This window comes from Drosophila sulfurigaster, chromosome 2L, assembly GCF_023558435.1.
Source record: "Drosophila sulfurigaster albostrigata strain 15112-1811.04 chromosome 2L, ASM2355843v2, whole genome shotgun sequence".
NCBI classification, from domain to species: domain Eukaryota; kingdom Metazoa; phylum Arthropoda; class Insecta; order Diptera; family Drosophilidae; genus Drosophila; species Drosophila sulfurigaster.
This window is the reverse complement of record NC_084881.1, coordinates 1278892-1304286: the sequence shown is the minus strand read 5'-3', so window position 1 is coordinate 1304286 and position 25395 is coordinate 1278892. Positions and strand designations below refer to the sequence as shown.

The 25395-nt window shown below is 39.6% G+C and overlaps 1 protein-coding gene across 5 annotated transcripts in view; it reads left to right on the top strand.

Annotated features, from left to right (window-relative positions):
• LOC133835098 (trissin receptor) overlaps window positions 1-25395 on the top strand; it is a 78344-nt gene that overhangs the window by 16773 nt on the left and 36176 nt on the right. For 3 of the 5 annotated variants that reach the window (XM_062264972.1, XM_062264973.1, XM_062264976.1), the window contains exon 2: window positions 16741-17344. In XM_062264972.1, coding sequence (XP_062120956.1) covers window positions 16762-17344 — 583 coding nt within the window. In that variant the 5' untranslated portion in view covers window positions 16741-16761. Of the gene's footprint in view, window positions 1-16740; window positions 17345-25395 lie in introns of those variants that run through there. The other 2 variants (XM_062264974.1, XM_062264975.1) reach the window with 1 other exon arrangement.

Here is a 25395-nt window from a genome sequence, read left to right as displayed (position 1 = left end):
GTTGCCATCGATGCCCTGGTGGCTTGGGATCCAGTAGATACGCACGACCACAGATGCGTTCAGTGACTCTATTGCCCTTCTGCTGTCCAGGACAACTTTGGACTTGACCACATCAGAGTGCATTGATCTTATGGCAGCCTAGCTGTCAACAAAGATCTTAATCGAATTGTACTTCTGAGACCGGATCTGAGCAGTATACGGCCGCACCGACTTCTTCGTCCATCTTCGACCCGTCGGTGAAGAGGTTGAGGGCTTCGGGAATGCATTGCCCTTCCCGCCAGCAGTCCGGTTCCATATATATTGCGTTTATGTGGTCAATACTGGTAAGGGGGATAGTATAGTATAATCTTCCTACCAATGGCGCTGTGACCAGTATGACCTAGTAGACCCAGATTGCCTGTTGCAGCAATCCTAAGGGCCAATTTTGCCGCTATAGATTGCACGGAGCGCACAGTAGCGCTTGACGCTGTGTCCTTTCCATGATGGATAGGTACGTTCTTTTTTCCGTAGCCTGCCACTACACTAGAATACCATAGGTGAGGATAGGGCGAGCAACAGAGATGTATATCCACCGCATAAGATTAGGAGAGAGGCCCCAAGTGCAGATAAGCATCTTTTTCACCACGTACAAGGCTCCGGTGGCCTTCTTCACCCTTTCTAACACGTTGAGCTTCCATGACATCTTGCTGTCCAGGACCACACCTACATAGGTATTTTACTGCTTGGCTCGGCTTTAGCATAGTGCAGCCTATTTTTGGGGGACCGCGCAGGTACCTTATACTTCTTCGTGAAGAGGATAAGGTCCGTTTTGTCCGCGTTAATGCTGAGCCCGGCTGATTCGCCCCATGCTTTAACTTCCCGTAAAGTAAGTTCCATTACAGAACTGAGGGTGGTTGGGCATTTCCCAGTTATCCGGACACATTAAAAGCTTCAGTCCATATTTCCTTATCTTCGATCTGTTTCAACCAGACACAACAATTTTCAATTACATTAAGATCTGGAGCATATGATAGCCATATCAAGATATTAACTTTCGGATTTGAAATAAGGCATTTGTCATAGTCACCCCACACCGTTACTTCACTTACTCGGCTGTGATGGCATATTAAATATAGCTCATCTTTTCGCAAAACATAATAATAATATTGAAAGTCATCAGGGACATCTAAACTAAAATGTTTTTCATTATTAAACCAACTGAACGCCCATCATTAAGTCGAGTGTCATATTGAACTGTCCACGTCATGTATTTTTTGCAACTTTCGCAGACGGATAGCAAACTTGACAGTTGATTCAGAAAGTTATTCTTAAAGAGCACTATCAAATCCAAGAACATGGCCAAGGTTTATCTAGGTTAGAAATTATGTCTTTAAGGAGCTTATTTGCAAAGGCCAAACCTTATATACCAATTGGTAAAAATTTACTCTGCCAGAAACGGAATCACTGGCTGAATAATGGCATATGCTAACGCCTAGTTATTTTACTTTAAAATAAGTCAGTTATCGAAAGTCAGCTTCCCTTTAGGGTTCAAATTTATGCAGATATTTCAACTTTATGCAGATATTTCCACTTGATTCCATAAGCCTTCGCTAATTTATCTCACCCTTTTCTCAAATTGCTTTAAATGGTATTATTAAAACGCAGAAGCACTCCAATCTCAAAAGTTATGTATACGTATATATGTATTTTAACAATATATGTCCCTTTGTTTATCAAAATCAGACGACCAGCTGTCTCTACGAGGGGAGCATATATTAGGTATCTTCTTTTCAGAAGTCGCACAATATGGATGCAATTTTGACAAAAGCCAGCAGCATCCTGGCTGGTAGCCGCGTAATGCCCAGCTTTCCGTATGAACAGCCGACAAAGTTAAAATTCCCAGCATTATCCTGCAGTCTTTCCTTGAAAGGCTAAGTTAATGTTTGTTGAAACACTTATCTACCTTCCAGTTTTTCATGAGCTGGTAGTGCTCCACATCACGACCCACTAAAGTCTTTAACCTTTTACTTAAATTTTTCTTTCTAGAGATCTCAGGGATATCGACACATGCATTTTGCTGACTTCGAGCCCTACCCCTCTTTGGCAAGGGTATCTCCGATTTCGTTGCCATCGATGCCCTGCTGGCTAGAGATCCAATTGATGCGCAGGACCGCAGATGCATTGAGCTGTATTGTTTTCTGTTCCACTATATCCTGGGAAATTAAATTTGAGCTGCGCTTTAAGAGTTTACTGTTTCAGCACTGCTCTCAGTCCACACTTCGTCGCTCGTCTTTAGCAGACTGGGACTAGAAACCTGCTTAGACACCAGCTTCCTCAGTCTGGAGGTATCTTTTACGATGTCTAGGTTTATTCAGAAAGCTTGCCATGAGCTGCCCACCATTATTGGGCAGAAGTTCATCAACCTTCTGCTTCGTAAGCAACTGAAGTGCCCCCCTGAACGACTATGGGGAATAGGATCTTTGCCTGCGGATTGGACGGAATATTATTCCTGTACAGCTCGGCCCCTCCCATAAGACGTCCAGCTTGGGGACGGTCACTTTCAGCCAAAGCAATGTTGGGTCAATCTTGCATGTCATGATCTTGACACCATTTATCCAGCCCTCATTCTTCGAAGATGGCCATTGGGCTATCTGGGGCGTTCTTCATCCGGAGAGATGTTGCCTGGCAGTTTCAGCAACCGCTGTGCTCTGTCTTTGTCCTCTGTTCCTATCCGTTTTTGGGCTGTTGGTGAATCCAGGTGCTCGCTGCGTCTTGCTCACTGGAGCCTCTTGCTTCGAACTCTCACACACAGCCGAACGTTGGCCAGGCGAGCTTCTCCTTGTCTTGGGTAGGCAGGTAAGCTACGCCACCGCGCCGCGCATAAACCCGAGATAAATGCGTGCAGCCGCCTTATTTTTGGCCTTCTGCTTTAGTCCCACCGTGCCCCGCTGCCCCTTAGACGTACTGGCAATAGGCCACGGAGACCGAAAGAGACATTCCCTCTCCGCCGTAGAAATAATACGCTCTCTTAGTCCGAGTCGGCTAAGGCCTCAGCACCCGAGCGCATCAACCTCGGATTGTTGTTTTTGACAGCATTTTTGCAGCAGTCATGCATTCCACCGACGTTTGTACTGACATCCCAGCCCGAGTGAATTGTTTTTGTGGTCCATTCAGAGGCATATTGTAAATTTTTATACCCGCTACCCATAGGGTAGAAGGGTATTATAACTTTGTGCCGGCAGGAAATGTATGTAACAGGTAGAAGGACGCATCTCCGACCCTATAAAGTATATATATTCTTGATCAGCGTCAACAGCCGAGACGATATAGCCATGTCCGTCTGTCCGTCTGTGTGTCTGTCCGTCTGTCCGTATGAACACCTAGATCTCAGAGACTATAAGAGATAGAGCTATAATTTTTTTTCGACAGCATTTGTTATGTTTGCACGCAGATCAAGTTTGTTTCAAATTTTTGCCACGCCCACTTCCGCCCCCGCAAATCAAAAAAATCGAATAATTTTGAAGCTAGAGTTGTGAATTTTGGTATATACTATAATTACTATAGTAGTTATGATCCCTGAAAATTTGGTTGCGATCAGATAAAAATTGTGGATGTTATTAAAGAAATACTTTTGTATGGGCAAAAACGCCTACTTACTAGGGCCCTTAGTTGCTTTGGCCGACAATCTGGTACATTGTGCCGTCTATGGTATATTTGGAATGGTGTGCTGTATCGATATACCAAACATACAATTTGGTGTATTTTTAGTATTTTTTTAGTATTTTCGGTACATTTTGAAAATAATACCGCAATATTTTGCCCTTATTAAAAATGGGTAGCGGGTATCTCACAGTCGAGCACACTCGACTGTAACTTTCTGACTTGTTATTCATGGGAGTCCAGACCACAAGAACCCGAAAAACAAGGAACACATCCCTCAGCTATGATCGGCAGTACGTGCAACGGCGCATAGTAGAGATATGTTACCCAATGACAATGAGGTTATGTATCTCTGACCCAGCCAGCATCCTAGAGGAGGGTTCAGTAGAGGATTTTTGAGACTCCTTCTAGGTGTTTCATATTGAAATAATTGCGGCACTTTTTTTTGGTTATGATCGGGTTTGAGTGTCAACAAAATTTGGTTTCGAAAGAAGAATCTTTTAAGAATAAATAATTTTATATAGCAAATACCGCTGTTGCCGACTGTGGGATTCTGAAATTTACTATAAAACAAAAAAATATTATAAATAATTATTATATCCACTACCCATAAAATAGAAGGATACTATAACTTTAAACCGGCAGGAAATGTATGTAACAGGCAGAAGAAGGCATATCCGACCCTATAAAGTATATCTATTCTTGATCAGCATAGACAGCCGAAACGATATTGCCATTTCCGTCTGTCTGTATGAAAACAAGCACTTTTATCTCAGAGACTATAAAAAATAGAACAATTTTTTTTTTTTACAGCATTTGGTATTTTCATAAAGTTTGTTTCCAAGTGGAGTTTTTTTTTGTACTGTTTTAGCAAATGCACTGGCAAAATAATTATTGTTTTTGTAACCACTGTAAAAGTGGCACTTACAAGTGAAACTGAAGTAATATTCGAGTAGAAGTTTTTTCTGTGGCACTTCTGTATATACTACCTTTTCACCGAACATGTGTTCTTAAGTTATTGTTTAATTCTCTAACCTAGCCATGGCATTCTACAACTGAAGGTTCTATGTCAGATTCACAATATCGGTATATGCCGAATCAAAGACTATGCTCTTAGTTTTGCTAGTTTTTCCATCAATTCATGTGTGCATTAAGTGCTAATTTCACTATCTATTAAAATAGCTATATCCCTATTTCGATAATTAAGTTTAAAGTTGAAGTTCGCTTTTATTCCTTTATGCATAATTCTATTTGAAATATTCAACAGTATGTCTATAGGTATTCGTAGTATTCATCGGGATTTCCATGTAGTGTCTACGTTGCATCTGTCATACGTACACAGACCATTCATGTTGTTGTTGGTTATATGTTTCATTCTCTTTAAATTCTCTTTTGATAAAGCTAACGATAATGGCCTTAATATGCCAGTTAAGGTTTAAACCAACCAACCAACCACCAGTTACTCGTTATTTTTAAATAAATGACTTTTATTTGAATTTGCATCTTGTTCTTATAATAACTACTACAAACACTAGAGGAGTGAAGACAATGTCCCCCTGTGGTCAATCATTTTTTGTTGGTTGAAATTGGGATAGTTCTTTGATGTTCTGTTACTGTATTTGGAATTTGTTTCGTAAGGTATTACTTATTCCAATATCACGATAGTTTTTCTGCTTTGCTTTTGTGAGGAGATTTATTGTAGTAGGTCAGGCGGCTTTTGGTATTTTTATTGATTTCAAGTTTAGAATTTCGGATTTCAGATCGTTGTATTATTCATACTATGAAAAACGCAGAAGATGTTGTTTAATTGTTGTTGTTGGGTTTGGCTATAGTTATTTGGCGAAGAAGCACGAGGAGTACGGCGCGGATGCCATGGCTGTCAGCGGGTAATCACACTGGTAACGTTGCACTGTACACACTATTCCGGTTTTGACTGTAATAGTTTGTAGTCACACTACTACAGCTCACGGGAAAATGCTGTGTATCGCGCGAACGATAAAAAAAACGAGGCACGCGGCGTGGGTGAAACGGTTGCTGGCGTGTAAGCACACCGGCACAGTCATACTGTACACACTGTTCCAGCGTTGACTGTAGTAGTTTGTAGTCATACTACTACAGCTAACGGAAGAATTCTGTACTTTGCGCGGATGATAGGAAAACGAGACGCGCGGCGTAGATGAAACGGTTGCTAGTGTGTAATCACACTAGCGCAATCACACTGTACACACTATTTTAGCGTCGACTGTAGTAGTTTGTAGTCACACTTCTACAGCTAACGGGAAAATTATGTGCTTTGCACAAGCGCTAGAAAACGAGATGAACGGTGTAAGTGAAACGAATGCTGGCACAGTCACACTGTACTCACTATTCCAGCGTTGACTGTAATAGTTTGTAGTCACACTACTCCAGCTAACGTAAGAATTCTGTGCGTTGTGCGAAAAGAAAGAACACGAAAGACGCGACGAAGATGAACAAACGTTTAGCGAAAGGGAGGGTTTTGACACGGACCTATGTACACTGCTTTGTGTGTGATTGTGTTAGTGCGTATTCGCACTCTAATGGGATTATGCAAAACAATTCTTATTGGATCATGCGTAATCGGATATGCTCGATGGGGTGGCCAGCGGGAGGAGTAAATGTATAAAACAAGCATCAAGCAACAGGTACCTGCAGGGTATACCTTGGCTGCGGGGTGAAACTCGTTGTTGCTGCTCCAATAAAAGGTTCGAGGGAATTATTGTCTAAAGCAAAGTGAAATTTTTTACATTGCAACATTTGGCCCAAATGTGGACATCAATAAATTAATTCTTCATACACCCACGATTTCCCGTAATATTTCAACTATTTACGAGACACATTTCAGGCTCGATAAAAATTTAAAATAGTTTGTAAACCTATACCCGCCACCCGCTAGGTTAGAAGGGTATTATGACTTTGTACCTGCAACATTTAGATCTTCGAGACTACGAGAGGTAGAGCTACAATTTTTTGCACACAGATCAAGTTTATTTCAAATTTTTGTCACGTTCATTTTTAGCTTCGAAAATTGAAAGCATCGAGTAACAAGCTTAATTTTGAAGATCGAGATTTTTATAAGAACTGCAGTATTAATGATCCCTGAAAATTTGGTAGCTATCGGATAAAAGGTGTTTGAGTTATTTAAGAAATATTTTTGTATTTCAAAAAACCAAAAACCTGGTGCAGTCGAGACATTGTCGCTTTGACTAACAATCTAGTATATTTTGTGTTCTATGGTACATTTAGAATATTAAATAATGAAACGGCACTGTTTTACTTTGATCAAAATGGGTAGCAGCTATCTCAACCATAGCTTTTTGAGTTGCTTAATCATGTTTTTAGATTTTCGAATTAATTGGAATACATCCGGTTACTCAGTCATATTTGGTTGTTAAAATTATTGTTCGACTAATACGTAAACGAACGCACACATCCATAAGATTATACTCAATTGGAACATTGTTGATGTAATCTGATTTATTTAGAGACTTATTGAAAGTAGTTGCAAGTTGTTGTGTTATGGTCAACACTTAAAAGAGACTCAGTTCTTAACACATTTGTATTGCACTATCGATATTTATTGTAGGATAACCAGATGCATATGTAACAAATCCCCTCAGATGGCACCCTACTAATTAATGTTATTAATGCCTAGTGTTGTATGTAGTACATGAAGTAATGTTTTGACTTTGATAGTGGTGCTATAGAGTACAGAGTGGTGGACAGTTTATCCAATTTCTCTTGTAGAAGACTTCGTAGGGGTTTCGCTTCTTTTGACGAGTCACACAGCCATGTGTGAAGGGATGGCTTTGTGTAGGCTTGTATTTGTAATTATGGATATTTATTTTAATATTGAAATTCGATTAAATTATAATTAGGTACACTTTTTAAAAAAAGATCTCGCTTTCGCGTGATTTCCTTTTTCGCTTCTTTTCTAGTCACCGCATATCGTACGATATCGATAAACGATAAACGATACCGTAGCACTCACTGCAGGGCGCATGTGGCACTGTAAAAGTTATATTGGTAACAGCTTCTGTTACCCGAGCATTACACATGTATTCTGCATTCGTGCTAGACAATGCAACTGTACGCTGCTTTCTGCATTCCCAAGAGATTGATGCATTTGCCAATTTAAAAATTAAACCTTTAAGCTCAAGACACTAACTACGTGCGGAGTATCAGGACGCTTCGAAGCCGACAACCCCATTAAGGCACCAACTGAGCTCTGCTAGGTGACCTTCGATCCTTCTGATTTCTCTTCTTCTGTTTTGGATACATTTCGGTTGATAATTTCTAACTCTTCCATGTTGAACTTCTTCAGCCTGTCCGTTATGTATATGCTTGGCAAATCGCAAAACTATTATTTTCTTTGCTCTGAGAAAACTTGATTACTAGACAATACACCAAAATTGTTAGACAATTCAGACTTCAATTGATTTACCATTTGCTTATTTATTGCTTCAACGATCAGGTCATTCACGTAGAGCGCCGTTTCTTTCTTTAGGTACACGCATGGAGGCTTTTTCCTGATTTGATGCCTAGTTTTTTTATAGCATTTTTTATAACATTAACGACCGCTTTGCTATAAACCCTATATTGCCTTTTTAACTTGCAAACAGGTCCGTTGCGATATTTAGTTTTTCTTTGCTGCTCAATATTTGATAAAACTCTGATGTAAAGTTCCTCATCAATGTCAACATTCAGGAATGTGAACTTGATCGTGAGAGCAATGGTTGCTTTTATCGATCCAATTCTAATTACTGGGGAATATTTCCAATGCTACTCGACATGACGCCCAACAATTTTCCAAGTTTGATTTTTACATAGCGCCCTATAATCCATCACAAATTTCTAATTCCATTCTGATGCATTCGGCTCGTATTCATCATAAAAAGCTGATCTGGTTGATTCTACTGATACCTGTTGTACACTGCTGGTTTTAGGTTAGATGCACGCATAGTTGAAGTAGATATGCAAAAACATATGATATTTAAAGATAATTTAAATATAATTGTGTTTTACAAAAATTTTCCTAAACCTACTTAAAATAAGGTAATTTTTTAAAATTTAAAATTTTAGTTGGTGTTAAAATTTGATTCACTAAATATAAAAAAATAATAATTTCTGTAATAACCTTCATTGAATGACACAAGGACTCTATGTAGTTCAAGGAAAACTCACTCCGAGCACATTACGTTAGGTTAGGCTAGACCGGCCGCCCATGCTAGGGGCGAAGCATAGACTAGTAGATGTCCATAGCTGTACCGGTGGAGGGTGTCTTCGTATCAGAAGTCGAACAGTATGGATTCGTTTTGGCAAAGGCCAGCAGCATCCTAGGTGATAGCCGAGAAACATCACGAAGTTCGTTATGAAACGGCGAAACAAGATATTTCATTCGGAGCCTGGAGATCTACAGAGAAAATGCTCAAGTGTTTCCTTGACTCCGGACTCGTTGCAATTCCTGCACTGGTCACTGTTCGTGATGGCCATCTTGACAGCATGGACAGCCGACAGACAGTAGCCATTTAAAATGCTGAGCATTAGTCTGCAGTCTTTCCTTGAAAGCTGCATGACGAAATTGGTTAGGTTATTTTTATTTAGTTGGTATTGCGCCAGCTCGCGTCCCACTGAAGTCTTGAGTGTACTTCAATTTCTCGGCCTAGAGTTTGCAGGGATATCGGTACATATTACCAACATCGAGCCCAATCCCCTCTTTGGCGAGAGTGTCTGCGATTTCGTTGCCATCGATGCCCTGGTGGCTTGGGATCCAGTAGATACGCACGACCACAGATGCGTTCAGTGACTCTATTGCTCTTCTGCTGTCCAGGACAACTTTGGACTTGACCACATCAGAGTGCATTGATCTTATGGCAGCCTAGCTGTCAACAAAGATCTTAATCGAATTGTAATTCTGAGACCGGATCTGAGCAGTATACGGCCGCACCGACTTCTTCGTCCATCTTCGACCCGTCGGTGAAGAGGTTGAGGGCTTCGGGAATGCATTGCCCTTCCCGCCAGCAGTCCGGTTCCATATACATATATTGCGTTTATGTGGTCAATACTGGTAAGGGGGATAGTATAGTATAATCTTCCTACCAATGGCGCTGTGACCAGTATGACCTAGTAGACCCAGATTGCCTGTTGCAGCAATCCTAATGGCCAATTTTGCCGCTATAGATTGCACGGAGCGCACAGTAGCGCTTGACGCTGTGTCCTTTCCATGATGGATAGGTACGTTCTTTTTTCCGTAGCCTGCCACTACACTAGAATACCATAGGTGAGGATAGGGCGAGCAACAGAGATGTATATCCACCGCATAAGATTAGGAGAGAGGCCCCAAGTGCAGATAAGCATCTTTTTCACCACGTACAAGGCTCCGGTGGCCTTCTTCACCCTTTCTAACACGTTGAGCTTCCATGACAGCTTGCTGTCCAGGACCACACCTACATAGGTATTTTACTGCTTGGCTCGGCTTTAGCATAGTGCAGCCTATTTTTGGGGGACCGCGCAGGTACCTTATACTTCTTCGTGAAGAGGATAAGGTCCGTTTTGTCCGCGTTAATGCTGAGCCCGGCTGATTCGCCCCATGCTTTAACTTCCCGTAAAGTAAGTTCCATTACAGAAATGAGGGTGGTTGGGCATTTCCCAGTTATCCGGACACATTAAAAGCTTCAGTCCATATTTCCTTATCTTCAATCTGTTTCAACCAGACACAACAATTTTCAATTACATTAAGATCTGGAGCATATGTTAGCCATATCAAGATATTAACTTTCGGATTTGAAATAAGGCATTTGTCATAGTCACCCCACACCGTTACTTCACTTACTCGGCTGTGATGGCATATTAAATATAGCTCATCTTTTCGCAAAACATAATAATAATATTGAAAGTCATCAGGGACATCTAAACTAAAATGTTTTTTCATTATTAAACCAACTGAACGCCCATCATTAAGTTGAGTGTCATATTGAACTGTCCACGTCATGTAATTTTTGCAACTTTCGCAGACGGATAGCAAACTTGACAGTTGATTCAGAAAGTTATTCTTTAAGAGCACTATCAAATCCAAGAACATGGCCAAGGTTTATCTAGGTTAGGAATTATGTCTTTAAGGAGCTTATTTGCAAAGGCCAAACCTTATATACCAATTGGTAAAAATTTACTCTGCCAGAAACGGAATCACTGGCTGAATAATGGCATATGCTAACGCCTAGTTATTTTACTTTAAAATAAGTCAGTTATCAAAAGTCAGCTTCCCTTTAGGGTTCAAATTTATGCAGATATTTCAACTTTATGCAGATATTTCCACTTGATTCCATAAGCCTTCGCTAATTTATCTCACCCTTTTCTCAAATTGCTTTAAATGGTATTATTAAAACGCAGAAGCACTCCAATCTCAAAAGTTATGTATACGTATATATGTATTTTAACAATATATGTCCCTTTGTTTATCAAAATCAGACGACCAGCTGTCTCTACGAGGGGGAGCATATATTAGGTATCTTCTTTTCAGAAGTCGCACAATATGGATGCAATTTTGACAAAAGCCAGCAGCATCCTGGCTGGTAGCCGCGTAATGCCCAGCTTTCCGTATGAACAGCCGACAAAGTTAAAATTCCCAGCATTATCCTGCAGTCTTTCCTTGAAAGGCTAAGTTAATGTTTGTTGAAACACTTATCTACCTTCCAGTTTTTCATGAGCTGGTAGTGCTCCACATCACGACCCACTAAAGTCTGGAGAGTACTTAAATTTTTCTTTCTAGAGATCTCAGGGATATCGACACATGCATTTTGCTGACTTCGAGCCCTACCCCTCTTTGGCAAGGGTATCTCCGATTTCGTTGCCATCGATGCCCTGCTGGCTAGAGATCAATTGATGCGCAGGACCGCAGATGCATTGAGCTGTATTGTTTTCTGTTCCACTATATCCTGGGAAATTAAATTTGAGCTGCGCTTTAAGAGTTTACTGTTTCAGCACTGCTCTCAGTCCACACTTCGTCGCTCGTCTTTAGCAGACTGGGACTAGAAACCTGCTTAGACACCAGCTTCCTCAGTCTGGAGGTATCTTTTACGATGTCTAGGTTTATTCAGAAAGCTTGCCATGAGCTGCCCACCATTATTGGGCAGAAGTTCATCAACCTTCTGCTTCGTAAGCAACTGAAGTGCCCCCCTGAACGACTATGGGGAATAGGATCTTTGCCTGCGGATTGGACGGAATATTATTCCTGTACAGCTCGGCCCCTCCCATAAGACGTCCAGCTTGGGGACGGTCACTTTCAGCCAAAGCAATGTTGGGTCAATCTTGCATGTCATGATCTTGACACCATTTATCCAGCCCTCATTCTTCGAAGATGGCCATTGGGCTATCTGGGGCGTTCTTCATCCGGAGAGATGTTGCCTGGCAGTTTCAGCAACCGCTGTGCGCTGTCTTTGTCCTCTGTTCCTATCCGTTTTTGGGCTGTTGGTGAATCCAGGTGCTCGCTGCGTCTTGCTCACTGGAGCCTCTTGCTTCGAACTCTCACACACAGCCGAACGTTGGCCAGGCGAGCTTCTCCTTGTCTTGGGTAGGCAGGTAAGCTACGCCACCGCGCCGCGCATAAACCCGAGATAAATGCGTGCAGCCGCCTTATTTTTGGCCTTCTGCTTTAGTCCCACCGTGCCCCGCTGCCCCTTAGACGTACTGGCAATAGGCCACGGAGACCGAAAGAGACATTCCCTCTCCGCCGTAGAAATAATACGCTCTCTTAGTCCGAGTCGGCTAAGGCCTCAGCACCCGAGCGCATCAACCTCGGATTGTTGTTTGTGACAGCATTTTTGCAGCAGTCATGCATTCCACCGACGTTTGTACTGACATCCCAGCCCGAGTGAATTGTTTTTGTGGTCCATTCAGAGGCATATTGTAAATTTTTATTCATGGGAGTCCAGACCACAAGAACCCGAAAAACAAGGAACACATCCCTCAGCTATGATCGGCAGTACGTGCAACGGCGCATAGTAGAGATATGTTACCCAATGACAATGAGGTTATGTATCTCTGACCCAGCCAGCATCCTAGAGGAGGGTTCAGTAGAGGATTTTTGAGACTCTTTCTAGGTGTTTCATATTGAAATAATTGCGGCACTTTTTTTTGGTTATGATCGGGTTTGAGTGTCAACAAAATTTGGTTTCGAAAGAAGAATCTTTTAAGAATAAATAATTTTATATAGCAAATACCGCTGTTGCCGACTGTGGGATTCTGAAATTTACTATAAAACAAAAAATATAAATAATTATTATATCCACTACCCATAGAATAGAAGGATACTATAACTTTAAACCGGCAGGAAATGTATGTAACAGGCAGAAGAAGGCATATCCGACCCTATAAAGTATATCTATTCTTGATCAGCATAGACAGCCGAAACGATATTGCCATTTCCGTCTGTCTGTATGAAAACAAGCACTTTTATCTCAGAGACTATAAAAAATAGAACAATTTTTTTTTTTACAGCATTTGGTATTTTCATAAAGTTTGTTTCCAAGTGGAGTTTTTTTTTGTACTGTTTTAGCAAATGCACTGGCAAAATAATTAGTGTTTTTGTAACCACTGTAAAAGTGGGTCAGTGGCACTTACAAGTGAAACTGAAGTAATATTCGAGTAGAAGTTTTTTCTGTGGCACTTCTGTATATACTACCTTTTCACCGAACATGTGTTCTTAAGTTATTGTTTAATTCTCTAACCTAGCCATGGCATTCTACAACTGAAGGTTCTATGTCAGATTCACAATATCGGTATATGCCGAATCAAAGACTATGCTCTTAGTTTTGCTAGTTTTTCCATCAATTCATGTGTGCATTAAGTGCTAATTTCACTATCTATTAAAATAGCTATATCCCTATTTCGATAATTAAGTTTAAAGTTGAAGTTCGCTTTTATTCCTTTATGCATAATTCTATTTGAAATATTCAACAGTATGTCTATAGGTATTCGTAGTATTCATCGGGATTTCCATGTAGTGTCTACGTTGCATCTGTCATACGTACACAGACCATTCATGTTGTTGTTGGTTATATGTTTCATTCTCTTTAAATTCTCTTTTGATAAAGCTAACGATAATGGCCTTAATATGCCAGTTAAGGTTTAAACCAACCAACCAACCAGTTACTCGTTATTTTTAAATAAATGACTTTTATTTGAATTTGCATCTTGTTCTTATAATAACTACTACAAACACTAGAGGAGTGAAGACAATGTCCCCCTGTGGTCAATCATTTTTTGTTGGTTGAAATTGGGATAGTTCTTTGATGTTCTGTTACTGTATTTGGAATTTGTTTCGTAAGGTATTACTTATTCCAATATCACGATAGTTTTTCTGCTTTGCTTTTGTGAGGAGATTTATTGTAGTAGGTCAGGCGGCTTTTGGTATTTTTATTGATTTCAAGTTTAGAATTTCGGATTTCAGATCGTTGTATTATTCGTACTAGTTTTATATGGATATGTGTCAATCGTTTAAATATGGTTTAAAACACCACCTGAGAAGGGTGATGTCTAATCCGAAGGTAACAAGACGGCTTTCACCTTACTCGCGTTTGATGGTAGATGATGCAGTGTGCGCTGAGAAAGAACAATCCTCTATTGCTGGCATTTACCTTTTGTCTCGCAACCTTTTCGTAGTGTCGTTTGGCAGTGTCAGTGCTCTTGATTTGACCTATTGCGGGCATGTTCCAGTCCACTTGACCATTGAACACGACTGCCAGCGCTAGGGTAGGTACGCCTACTTTTTAGGCACCACGGTCCGTTCCGTTTTTTGGTGGCTAGTTCGTAGTGCAGTGACTTGGGATGATACGGCAAAGCAATTCCTAACCCCTGTTGGGCTACCTATTTTGAGCTTGCACACTGCAATTTATAGCCGGTCATTGAAGTGGTTCTCGGTAGTTTCTGCAGCGAGACCCTGAATTAACTTTAAAATTTTCGATTTTTGATCCCATGAGTGTTCAACAAAAAGTGGTTAGGGACTAGCTTTTAGATCGGACACACCGCCAAGCCAAGACTAGGGAATAAACATTAATTAGTGTGGTAAAAGTGCGGTAATAATTTTTAAATACACCAAATTGATATACAGCAAATACAAAAAATGCAATATACCAAAGACTTTTTAAAGTACATTTATTGATATAGTACTACATTCAAAATATAGTAATAGGCATTTTCCCATACAAAATTTGATCTGATAGCAATCAAATTTTCAGAAGTCAGACGGACTATAGTTAAATAGTTATAACCTACCAGGAATCGCGACTCTAGCTTCAAAATTAATATTGCTTTTCAAGTTTTATCGATTTATATGGGCGAAAATGGGCGTGGACAAAATTCGAAACAATCTTTATCTGCGTGTCAAAAAATACTTGATCTCTATCTCTAGAAGACTCTTAGATTTACCCGCTACAGAGGGTAGAAGGGTATCATAACTTTGTGCCTGCAGGAAATATCTGTAACAGATAGAAAGATCAGCGTCAACATCCGAGATGATATAGACATGCTCGTATGTCCGTCCGTCTGTCTGTCCGTAGAGACTATAAGAGATAAAGCACAGCACCTGTTATGTTTGCACGCAAATCAATTTTATTTCAAATTTTTGCCACACGCACGTTCCGACCTTGCAAATCGACAAAAACACGAATGACAGGCGTAATTTTGAGGCTAGTCTTAATTTTTGTTACTTAGTTATATGATTCCTTAAATTTGATTGTGAATAGATAAAAATTGTAAAAGGTTTTTTTTTAAGAAATACTTTTGTAATAAAAAAAAACGCCTACTTCGTGTCATAATTGATTTGGTTGGCAATCTGGTATATTTTGCACTCTGGTATATTTTTGCACTCTGGTATATTTTGAAAAAAGGTTTATATTCATATAATCAAAATTGCGGTTGCTATATTTTAGTTTTTCAGGTATATTGATTTCTTATATTTTTAAGAATAATACAACACTATTTTTCTTTAATTCAAAATGAGTAACGGGTATCTCACAATAGATCACACTCGACTGTCGCTTCCTTAATTGTTATTTGATAAATATATTAAAAATATAAGCTATCTATCTATTACATTTTTTAGGCCCTTATTTATAGACATATTTAAATAAAGATTATTGAAAAAGGATAATTTTTAAAAAGCTTGAAGTCAAAAGTGACAAACATGTGCTCGCCACGGTATACATATGATATGTTTATGTATACATATGATATGTTTATGTATACATATGATATGTTTATGTATACATATGATATGTTTATGTTTTTCGCGCTACACGAAGGGTAAATAAAAAATAAAACAAACGATTTTATTTTAATTTACTTTTATGGAGATTGCAAGAAAGCGGGATACGCGTCTTGTCTGAGAAAAGTGTCTTTAAAAACTAACTTTACAATATGTTGAGTTTGAACAAGAAACTTCTTTTTGCGACTTAGAGCTAACATATGTATGTATGTGTAATGTTTTGTGTATGTCTTAGTGTTTTAATGCTGAGTCGTCAAATTGCAATGGAAAATTTTAATTGATTTTTGAACTTTGAAAGTGGCGTGAAGTGGATCTTTTTGTTTGTGACGATTGGTCGCCGTCGCGACGAGTTTATGTGTAGAATATGATCTTTATGTGAATGCAATATGACCTTTTGGAAGATAGGGGAATAATTACGAGAATGTGTCACATACGAGAAATGATTGTGGTAGTAGTTAAGCCACTATATGTATATACATATGTACGTATATACATATTAATATAGCAGACAACGCGTGGTACTTAAGACTGAACATTTATAATATTACAATAATTTAGCTTATTAAGGAAAAATATACTTTATATTTTACATTTTTACTCTTGACCCACCCCTCTTAAATTCAATTAAAGATGGGAACGGACTAGTATATTGATATGTTTAAGCGTTGGTTTTTTTTTCGCAGTCGAGCACACTTTCCTCTAGTTTTACTTGTTAAGTTTAACTATTACTTTACTTTGCTAACTTTAGTAATTACTATAAATTATTATTATGAAGCCAGCTGAAAATCCTTAACTTTTATTTCTCTTTGTTGTTTTCGCAGCGGCAACGAGAATTTAACATTATGTGCGTCCGGCTTATGCAATTGCGGCCTGTAACATTATGGAAGAAGCAGTGTCGACAAAGGTGGCATAAAAGGCAGGAAATGAAAGGACGAGCAATTCAACTGCTTCATAGTGTGGGCACAAACATATCAGAAACTGAAGATGATGATGATATTAACGATAGCGACAGCGCTCGATATAATCACAGCAAAAGGAAAATTCAGTTTTTACCTACACCCTTTTCTGAGTGGGAGCAACAAGAAACTGTTAAATATATAACCACCCTCACCCACACATTGCTATTCTCTCTTCCTTGCTCACTCCTGATACTGCTGATCAACTTAGTGGATTCCTCTAAAGCAGCGGCTGTTAACAACCACCTCACTTTCAATATTAGCAGAACGGAACTCTTATTTCGCGTTAATCAGACAAGAAACTTTTCAAATGAACCAGCGACTACTGCATCGTCGTTGATCGAAAAGAACAACAACGAATTCGAGACTGCCGACGGCGATTATACCAGTGAATATATCTTTGATCGCACCGATATTCGGATTATATTCATCATCCTTTATACCCTTGTATTTTGTTGTTGCTTTTTTGGTAAGTGAAAAGATAATGTTTACTAGGATTTTCTCCTTTTTTCAGAAGGTGACATCTTCGAAGTTATACATATAGTGATGATGAAACACGTTATTTCAGAGTATATACTAGTTAGAGCTATAATTTTTTTCTGCAAGTTCTAGATTGTTTTGGATTTTTGAGACGGCCACTTCCGTTCTTTCGAATTGAAAAGCCCTATTGCAAACATAATTCAAAAGCTAGTAGTCTATAGTCTATTTACGGCACATACAATAATAACTACAACATTTATGAGTCCTGAAATTTAGTTGCGATCATTGCATTAAAAACCTTTATTCCTACACTCACTTGAGTTTAGTGTCGCGTGCAAGTGTGAGTACATGTTTGCAATTATTGATTGTCATTTGTAAAGCCAATTAACCCAAGATTGTTGTTTATTTTTTAATATTATTTTAAATATTCTTTTACGAAACATAAAAACAAGAAACAACAAGAAAAGTTAAACAGCTCATTAAACTGAAACTTAATCTTACAATTTTCTGTTTATACCCGCTACCCATAGGGTAGAAGGGTATTATAACTTTGTGCCGACAGGAAATGTATGTAACAGGTAGAAGGAGACATCTCCGACCCTATAAAATATATATATTCTTGATCAGCGTCAACAGCCGAGACGATCTAGCCATATCCGTCTGTCCGTATGAACACCTACATAGATGTCAGAGACTGTAAGAGATAGGGATATAATTTTTCGTCAGCATTTGTTATGTCTGCACGCAGATCATATTTTTTTTTTGACACTATTTCCGGGAAAATATATTCAATAAAATCACAAAAGTGCAGTGACTGGTTCAATAAATCTACAATATCGCGAAAAGACGCTCTCTGCGATGAAATCGATAATGTTTAAATTGATAGTGTAAATATTGTAAATACTAGATTTAAATATAGCATAAGGTAACATTAAGAATTAATCGATTAAATATTTATCGATAGTTAGAAGCCCGATCGATAGGTGTATCGAAACGAAAGTGCGATCACTAGGTAGAGAACGTTAGGCAGAGAAAGAACAAGTTGTGAAATAAACCGAAATTAAAAAATATAAAAAGCTGACAATTATATATCAGGTGTGGGGTAAAGGCCCGAAAAACGAGAAACTCCGTGTGATGCGATATAAAGATATATTGAGAAAATCAAGACCTGAGCTAGTTGCGATTTTGGAGAGAAAACACGTGCGTTTCGAGGAAGACGCTACCATTTATCGATTGCGGGCGGCTGCGAGAGTTGTTATGGCAAATATGGAAGAAGGAAAAGTGGAGGAGCTGCATCTGGAGGAGCGGGAGCTGAGCAACGGCTCGCCTGTAGGAGCGGCATTCTCAAGTCCGGAGGACCACGTTGGCGTCGGTGGTGGTGAAATTGCCCCTATTGGGCATGAGAGTGAGAGAGACAGCGATAGTGTTCCGAGAAATGGCGGCAGTGCGGCGGCATCTGGCGAGGTTCTGGAAGTTTCGAACATTGCGGTCGTGAACATGCAGCATCGTGATCAAGTGGCGGCGAACGTAGAGGCAGAAATTCAACATTTGCAACAAGTCGAGATGCTGTACGCTGCGCGTAAACGTATCGCTGATTTGGAAAATGCGTTGAACCAGAATAAACCAACTCGAGGAGAAGACATCGACATGAATGACTTAAATGCCCTAATCCAACCTTTTTCGGGGGATACTGGATACCCTGTGACGCGCTGGATCGATGATTTTGTAAAAATAATGGATACATACTGCGTGTCGGAGAAAAAACGTTTTATTTTCGCCAAAAGTTTGTTGACAGGATCGGCCAGATCATTCATGATTGAGACGGCTGCTCTCACTTGGCCGGTACTGCGAGCGGAGTTGATAGCTGTGTTCGATCTCAGGGTCACCGTGTTCGACGTCTTCAAGCAATTAGAAGCCAGAAAGAAGTCGAAGAATGAGAAGTCGAGGTGGCAACGGAGGATATAATTTGATTCGTCGTTGAAGGCTTAGGAGACAATTCGGGAGCTGCGTCTGCAATGGCTTATTGCGAATCGTTGGATGAGCTGCGCACAAAAATTACGATTTATGACAAAATAAAGAAGGTGCCCGTCGAAAGGAGAGGAGCAGCCTAAGATGATGAAGCCTCAAGCTCGTGCCAATTATATGCAGGATCCTGAAGCTATTCGCTGCTATAATTGTCGAGGAATGGGCCATTTGGCGAGGGGGATTGCCGACAACCTAAGAGACCGGATGGAGCCTGTTTCCAGTGTTACAGTGTGGATCACAAGTACCAGCAGTGCCCCAGGCGAAAGACGACGACTATGGTAACAGCAGTGCAGGACGATGAGGGATCTGGCTCGGAGGAATTGGCAGCGGTCCAAGCTTTGGAAATATGAGGATTGCTAGGTGAAAAGGGAAAATATATACGTATTGTAAGTTTGCTTGATACCGGTAGCCCCGTAAGCTTTATTCATAAGTCGTTGATTCCGAATAATGTTGTTTTAAGTTTGAAAAGATCGAAGTATTATGGACTAGGAGGACATCCCATATCAGTTTGGGACACATGGAAGTGCTTTGTTAAATTTTGTTAAAAAAACCTATTCAATATCTTTAAATATAGTCGATGATAATATTATGCCATTACCTGTATTATTAGGGCGAGATTCACTTAAGATCATTTAAGTTCAATTAGTTCATAAGAAAAACATTAATGCTGAGTATCATTCACCCTTAAGTTCATTAAAAATCAATACTAATCAGTCAAACTGTGCTTCTCTTTTCACCGTAAATGCAAATGCTACACATAAAATACATAATAGTAATCATAAGTTGGATAATAATCATTCTAATCATAACATAGGCTTAAATAACATAAATTCTGGAGAATCTTTGGATGTTGACGATACCGCGGGCAAATTCTTGGCGTGTATAGAACCATTTAGAGAGGACTCTTTTGAGATAGGAACGGAGTTTGGACTTGAAATAGCGGGAAGGTGTCGTCTGTCCATCAGATTAATCGATACCACTCCCTTTTATTGTTCCCCTAGGCGTTTGTCTTACTTTAAGAGAGAGAAAGTTGCAGAAATTGTCGATGATTTGCTAAAGAAAAACGTTATACGTCCTAGTGCTTCACCCAATGCGTCACCTTTAGTTCTTGTGAAGAAAAAGTCTGGTGAAACTCGAATGTGCGTTGACTACCGTGGCTTGAACAAACGTACCGTCAAAGATAATTTCCCTTTGCCTCTTATTGAAGACTGCCTTGAGTATTTGGAAGGGAAATGTTGTTTTTCTGTGATTGATTTCAAAAGCGGATTTCATCAAATAGAGGTCGAAGAAAAATCCGTACCGTATACAGCGTTTTTTACCCCTCAAGGACAATACGAGTACCTGAGGATGCCTTTTGGTTTGAAGAATGGTTCTGCAGTGTTTCAAAGATTTATCTCGGAAACATTTTCAGACTTTATTCGAGGAAAAAGAGTAGTTATTTATATGGACGATATAGTTATTGCCACTAAGACTGTAGAGAGAGATGTTGGAGATGTTGGGAAAACTTTTGGATTCGATCCAGCGAAAATAATTTGGAAATAAATAAGAAGAAGTGTGTATTTCTTAAGAAAGAATGCGAGTTCCTAGGGTACAATGTTAGTAAATATGGGATTAAGCCGAGCGAAACACATTTGGTAGCCTTGAGAAATTTCCCTGTGCCACAGAATGTCCATACCCTTCACTCATGTTTAGGATTTTTTTTTTCGTATTTTAGACGTTTTGTCCTGTCGTTTGCGAGAATAGCTAGACCCTTGACTGAGTTATTAAAGAAAGGTGGTCCTTTTCCACTCAATGATGAGCAATTGAGGGCGTTTGAAAATTTGAAAAGTGCTTTAGCTAACCCACCCGTTTTAACGATTTTCAGTCCGGTAAAACTACAGCGGCAGAGTCGAGATACCATAGTTTTGAGTTGGAAACGCTTGCGATAATTAATGCGTTACGCCGTTTTAGAGTATACCTAGAGCATAGGCCGTTTAGAATAATTGCGGATTGCAATTCGCTAGTGCAAACTCTTAGTAGGAAAGCTATTAATCCTAGGATAGCTAGGTGGTCCCTTGAGTTGGAAAATTATGATTATTCAATTATGCACAGACCCGGTGTTGATATGGCCCATGTGGATGCTTTAAGCAGACAGGTAGAAGTTGTTAAGACCCTAAAAAATAGTGAGTTTAGTGGCGACGATGACTTGTTAGAAAACTTTGAGGAAGAACGCATAGAGAACCGTAGAGAGAACCATGGAGAAAACTTAGTTGAGAACCGTAGAGACAACCTTGTGGGAATCAGTAGTGACAACCTTATAGAAAGCCTTTTAGAAATCCGTAGAGACACACCAGGGGATAGTGCGTTGTTAGATAGCCTTTGTGAAGTTCCTTTAGAGAGACTACGAGTTATAATGGAAGAGAACCTTAGTGAAGATTCTTTAGATAACGGTGGAGTTAATTGCGAGGATGTGAATAGAGATTACATGGACGGTGGTAAAAGAGCCTGGGGAGATGATAAAGTTGATAAATATGAGTTTCGTGAGGACGCGTTTTTGAAATCAATACCTTTAGTTGGAGTAGTGGGGGCAACACCTGAGGATGTAGACTTGATTTTACAAACGGAACAAATGAGGGATAAGGAAATAGTTCGATTGAGACAGAAACTAAAAAATGGAACCTTGCGTAGCTTTGAGTTGAGAGATGGACTAGTATGCAGAAAGAATGGAAATAATTCTTATTGTTTGTATGTACCCGTTTGCATGGAAGAGCAGATTATTAGGATATCGCACGAAAAATTAGGACACCTAGCAGCGGACAAGTGCGTTAAGGATTTGAGACGGACTTATTGGTTCCCAGATATGAGAACTAAGGTGGAGCGTTTTATAAGAAACTGCCTTTCGTGCATTTTGCGTTCAGTGACAAGATCTATTCATGATAGAACCTTGCACAGTATCCCGAAGCCATGTGTCCCATTTCATACACTCCATATAGACCATTTAGGCCCCCCACCGAGTTTAATTTCAAAGAGAAAGCACCTTTTAGTTGTTATTGACGCCTTTACTAAGTTTGTGAAACTCTTTCCTGTAAATACAACTAGCACTAGAGAAGCGAGAGATGCGTTAAGTAAATATTTTGACTTTTATAGCCGACCTTAAAGGATTATATCTGATCGCGGTACTTGTTTTACGTCGTTTGAGTTCACCACCTTTTGTCAAGAACGTGATATAGAACATATAAAGGTGGCCACTGGAGCTGGAAAAGGACACCAATGCTAGGAAAATTAGCAGAACCTTTGAGCCAGTCCGACTGGTATAAATTACTCAATAAAGCTGAATTAGCAATTAATAATGCAGTACACAGTAGCACCCAAGTAGCTCCTAGTATTCTATTGTTTGGAGTAATACAAAAGGGACCTATAGTTGATGAGCTTTCTGAATATTTGGATAATAAATAATAAATACAGATATTGTAAAACTCCGTGAGCAGGCATCTGTCAACATTCAAAATTCCCAGAAAAGAAATGAACAGTTTTATGGTAAGAGACATAGAGCTCCTAGAGAATATAACGTCGGTGACTATGTAGCCATTCGGAATGTAGATACTACAGCAGGAGTTAATAAGAAATTTGCCCCAAAGTACTGGGGGCAAGATAAACCGTGTTTTTGATCATGACAGATATGAAGTAGTTGATATTGATGACTGTCAGTTAACTCAATTGCCCTTTAGAGGCATTTTAGAGCCTGCTCGCCTTAAGCCTTGGATCACTGATGTTAATGATACAATTGCCCTTTGTGTGTAGATCGTGGTCGATCTGTAGTCAGGTCGGCCGAATGTAAATATTGTAAATACTAGATTTAAATATAGCATAAGGTAACATTAAGAATTAATCGATTAAATATCTATCGATAGAGAGACGACAGTGCGATCACTAGGTAGAGAACGTTAGGCAGAGAAAGAACAAGTTGTGAAATAAACCGAAATTAAAAAATATAAAAACCTGACAATTACAATTGATTAATTAATTAATATAAAACATAACAATTAAAACTCTACCTAAATCAATCTCGACTACAATGAGTCAAAACGACGTTCGTGCACAAACCCTGAAGTCTTCTTCTCGACTGCAGCTAGATCCTTAATCCTTTAAAATCAAGACCGGCTACCCCTGCTTCAAAAAGTTAATTTCTGCAATCAGCATACTAAGAACCGAACATGGCTCAGTAGCATCAATCACCGGAGCAGCCAAAAAGCAACTTCGAAGCTATGATACGCAGCCTACAACAAAACCTTACATAATTTATGTCATTTATGCCCACAACTATGCAAGTTGTGAAACCAAAATCTATTGATTCAAATGCTGGTTTCACAACAATTCAAATAAAGACTTCCCTACGGATATATACGTGGAACGCTAACGGCGTTTCGCAGCATAAACTTGAGTTAGCTCAATTCCTACTCGACAATCAAATCGTTGCTAAAAACTACCTACAGGCCACATCTATAAATATACAATTACTGCCCCTCGCTTCACTATAGCTGAAGATGAGTTTATGCAGTTTTTTAACTCAATAGAAGACCAAGCCCACACACTGGGGATCTCGTCTCGTGACTCCAAAAGAAAAGCAGCTCTATAATGCAATTATCAACGCCAAGAACAATCGCGACTATGTTTCTTTTGGCACACCAATATACTGGCCGGCAGACCCAAAGAAAGTACCCGATTTAATAGACTTTGCGATTACCAAAAACATTCCAAAAAATCTGATAAGCGCCGAATGCCTTTCGGATCTTTCATCTTATCACTCGCCTATTCTGTTTACTCTATTCTCCGTCATCCAGGAACATTGGAACAATCACTATTAATTGACCGCACAGAAAATCAATTGGGTTAAGTACAGAAAGTATATTAGCTCACACATTGAGCTAAGTCCTCATCTCAACAATGAAGCCGACGTAGACAGCTTTGTTAATTCACTGGAGTCTGTACTTGTCTCTGCAGCTCGAGCTTCAACACCTCAAACTATAAATAGATAACGTAATCAAAAGACAAATCTACAAATCGAGCAGCTCGTCCTCGAAAAGCGACGCTTACGTCGAAAGTGGCAACTCCACAGATCGCCATCTGCTAAGCAAAGTTAAAGACATGTCTCACGTGAACTTACTAAAGCTCTACAGCAAGAAGAAGCATATGTCCACCGCCATTGCATAGAGCAATTGTGTACTTCTACTACAAAACACTCATTATAGACAGCTCACCCACCGAAAGAAACCGTGATGCCTATTAGAAATCCCACAGTTGGCAGGGCGCAAGTTATGAGTCTTGAGTCCAAGTTATAATAAAATTATGAGATTTAGTCCCAAGATATGATAACCTTCTCGTTTGAATTGCTTGTTGAGAATAATTCTTTATTATAAAAATGCTTAGGTTCTATGGTACATGGAATATGGAATGGAATCGAAATCTGCATTGTCGGCAGATTTCGAAAGGCAGCTGGCTTGATCGCTGCCGTTGGGCTATTTCGCTTAGTCGGCAAAATAGTCCAGACGTGGATCAGCATATCCAGCGGATGTCAACAATGTTGCAACAATGTTAACATACCGAGTGACCCATATGGGTCGCTCGTAGCGGTTTGTTGGGCGGAGGCGAGACAGAGGTAGGAGAAGAAGCAGTGGTGGTAAAATTTTGAAATTTTTTTTTTTTAATAACCGCTCATCTGTCGCCAACGCATAAGTGCATATGTGTGTACATTGCTAATCAAACATGATTCACAGCATACCAACAACGCAGCGACAGACCAGCGGGCATGTTTGATTTGCCTACAGACCATCTGGCTTCAAACACGTCGAGTATCGGGTTAGAACAAATCAACATACGTGTTACACACGATCGAGTTTTCCTATCTTTTGTATTAAACCTTGTGTTCCCTTATGTTCGCACTGAACATGTAACATCATACAGAAATAGCATATTCGCACTGAATAACTTTTCCGCAGTCGTTGCGTTGGAGCGGCGTAATACATGTTCGCCCTGAAC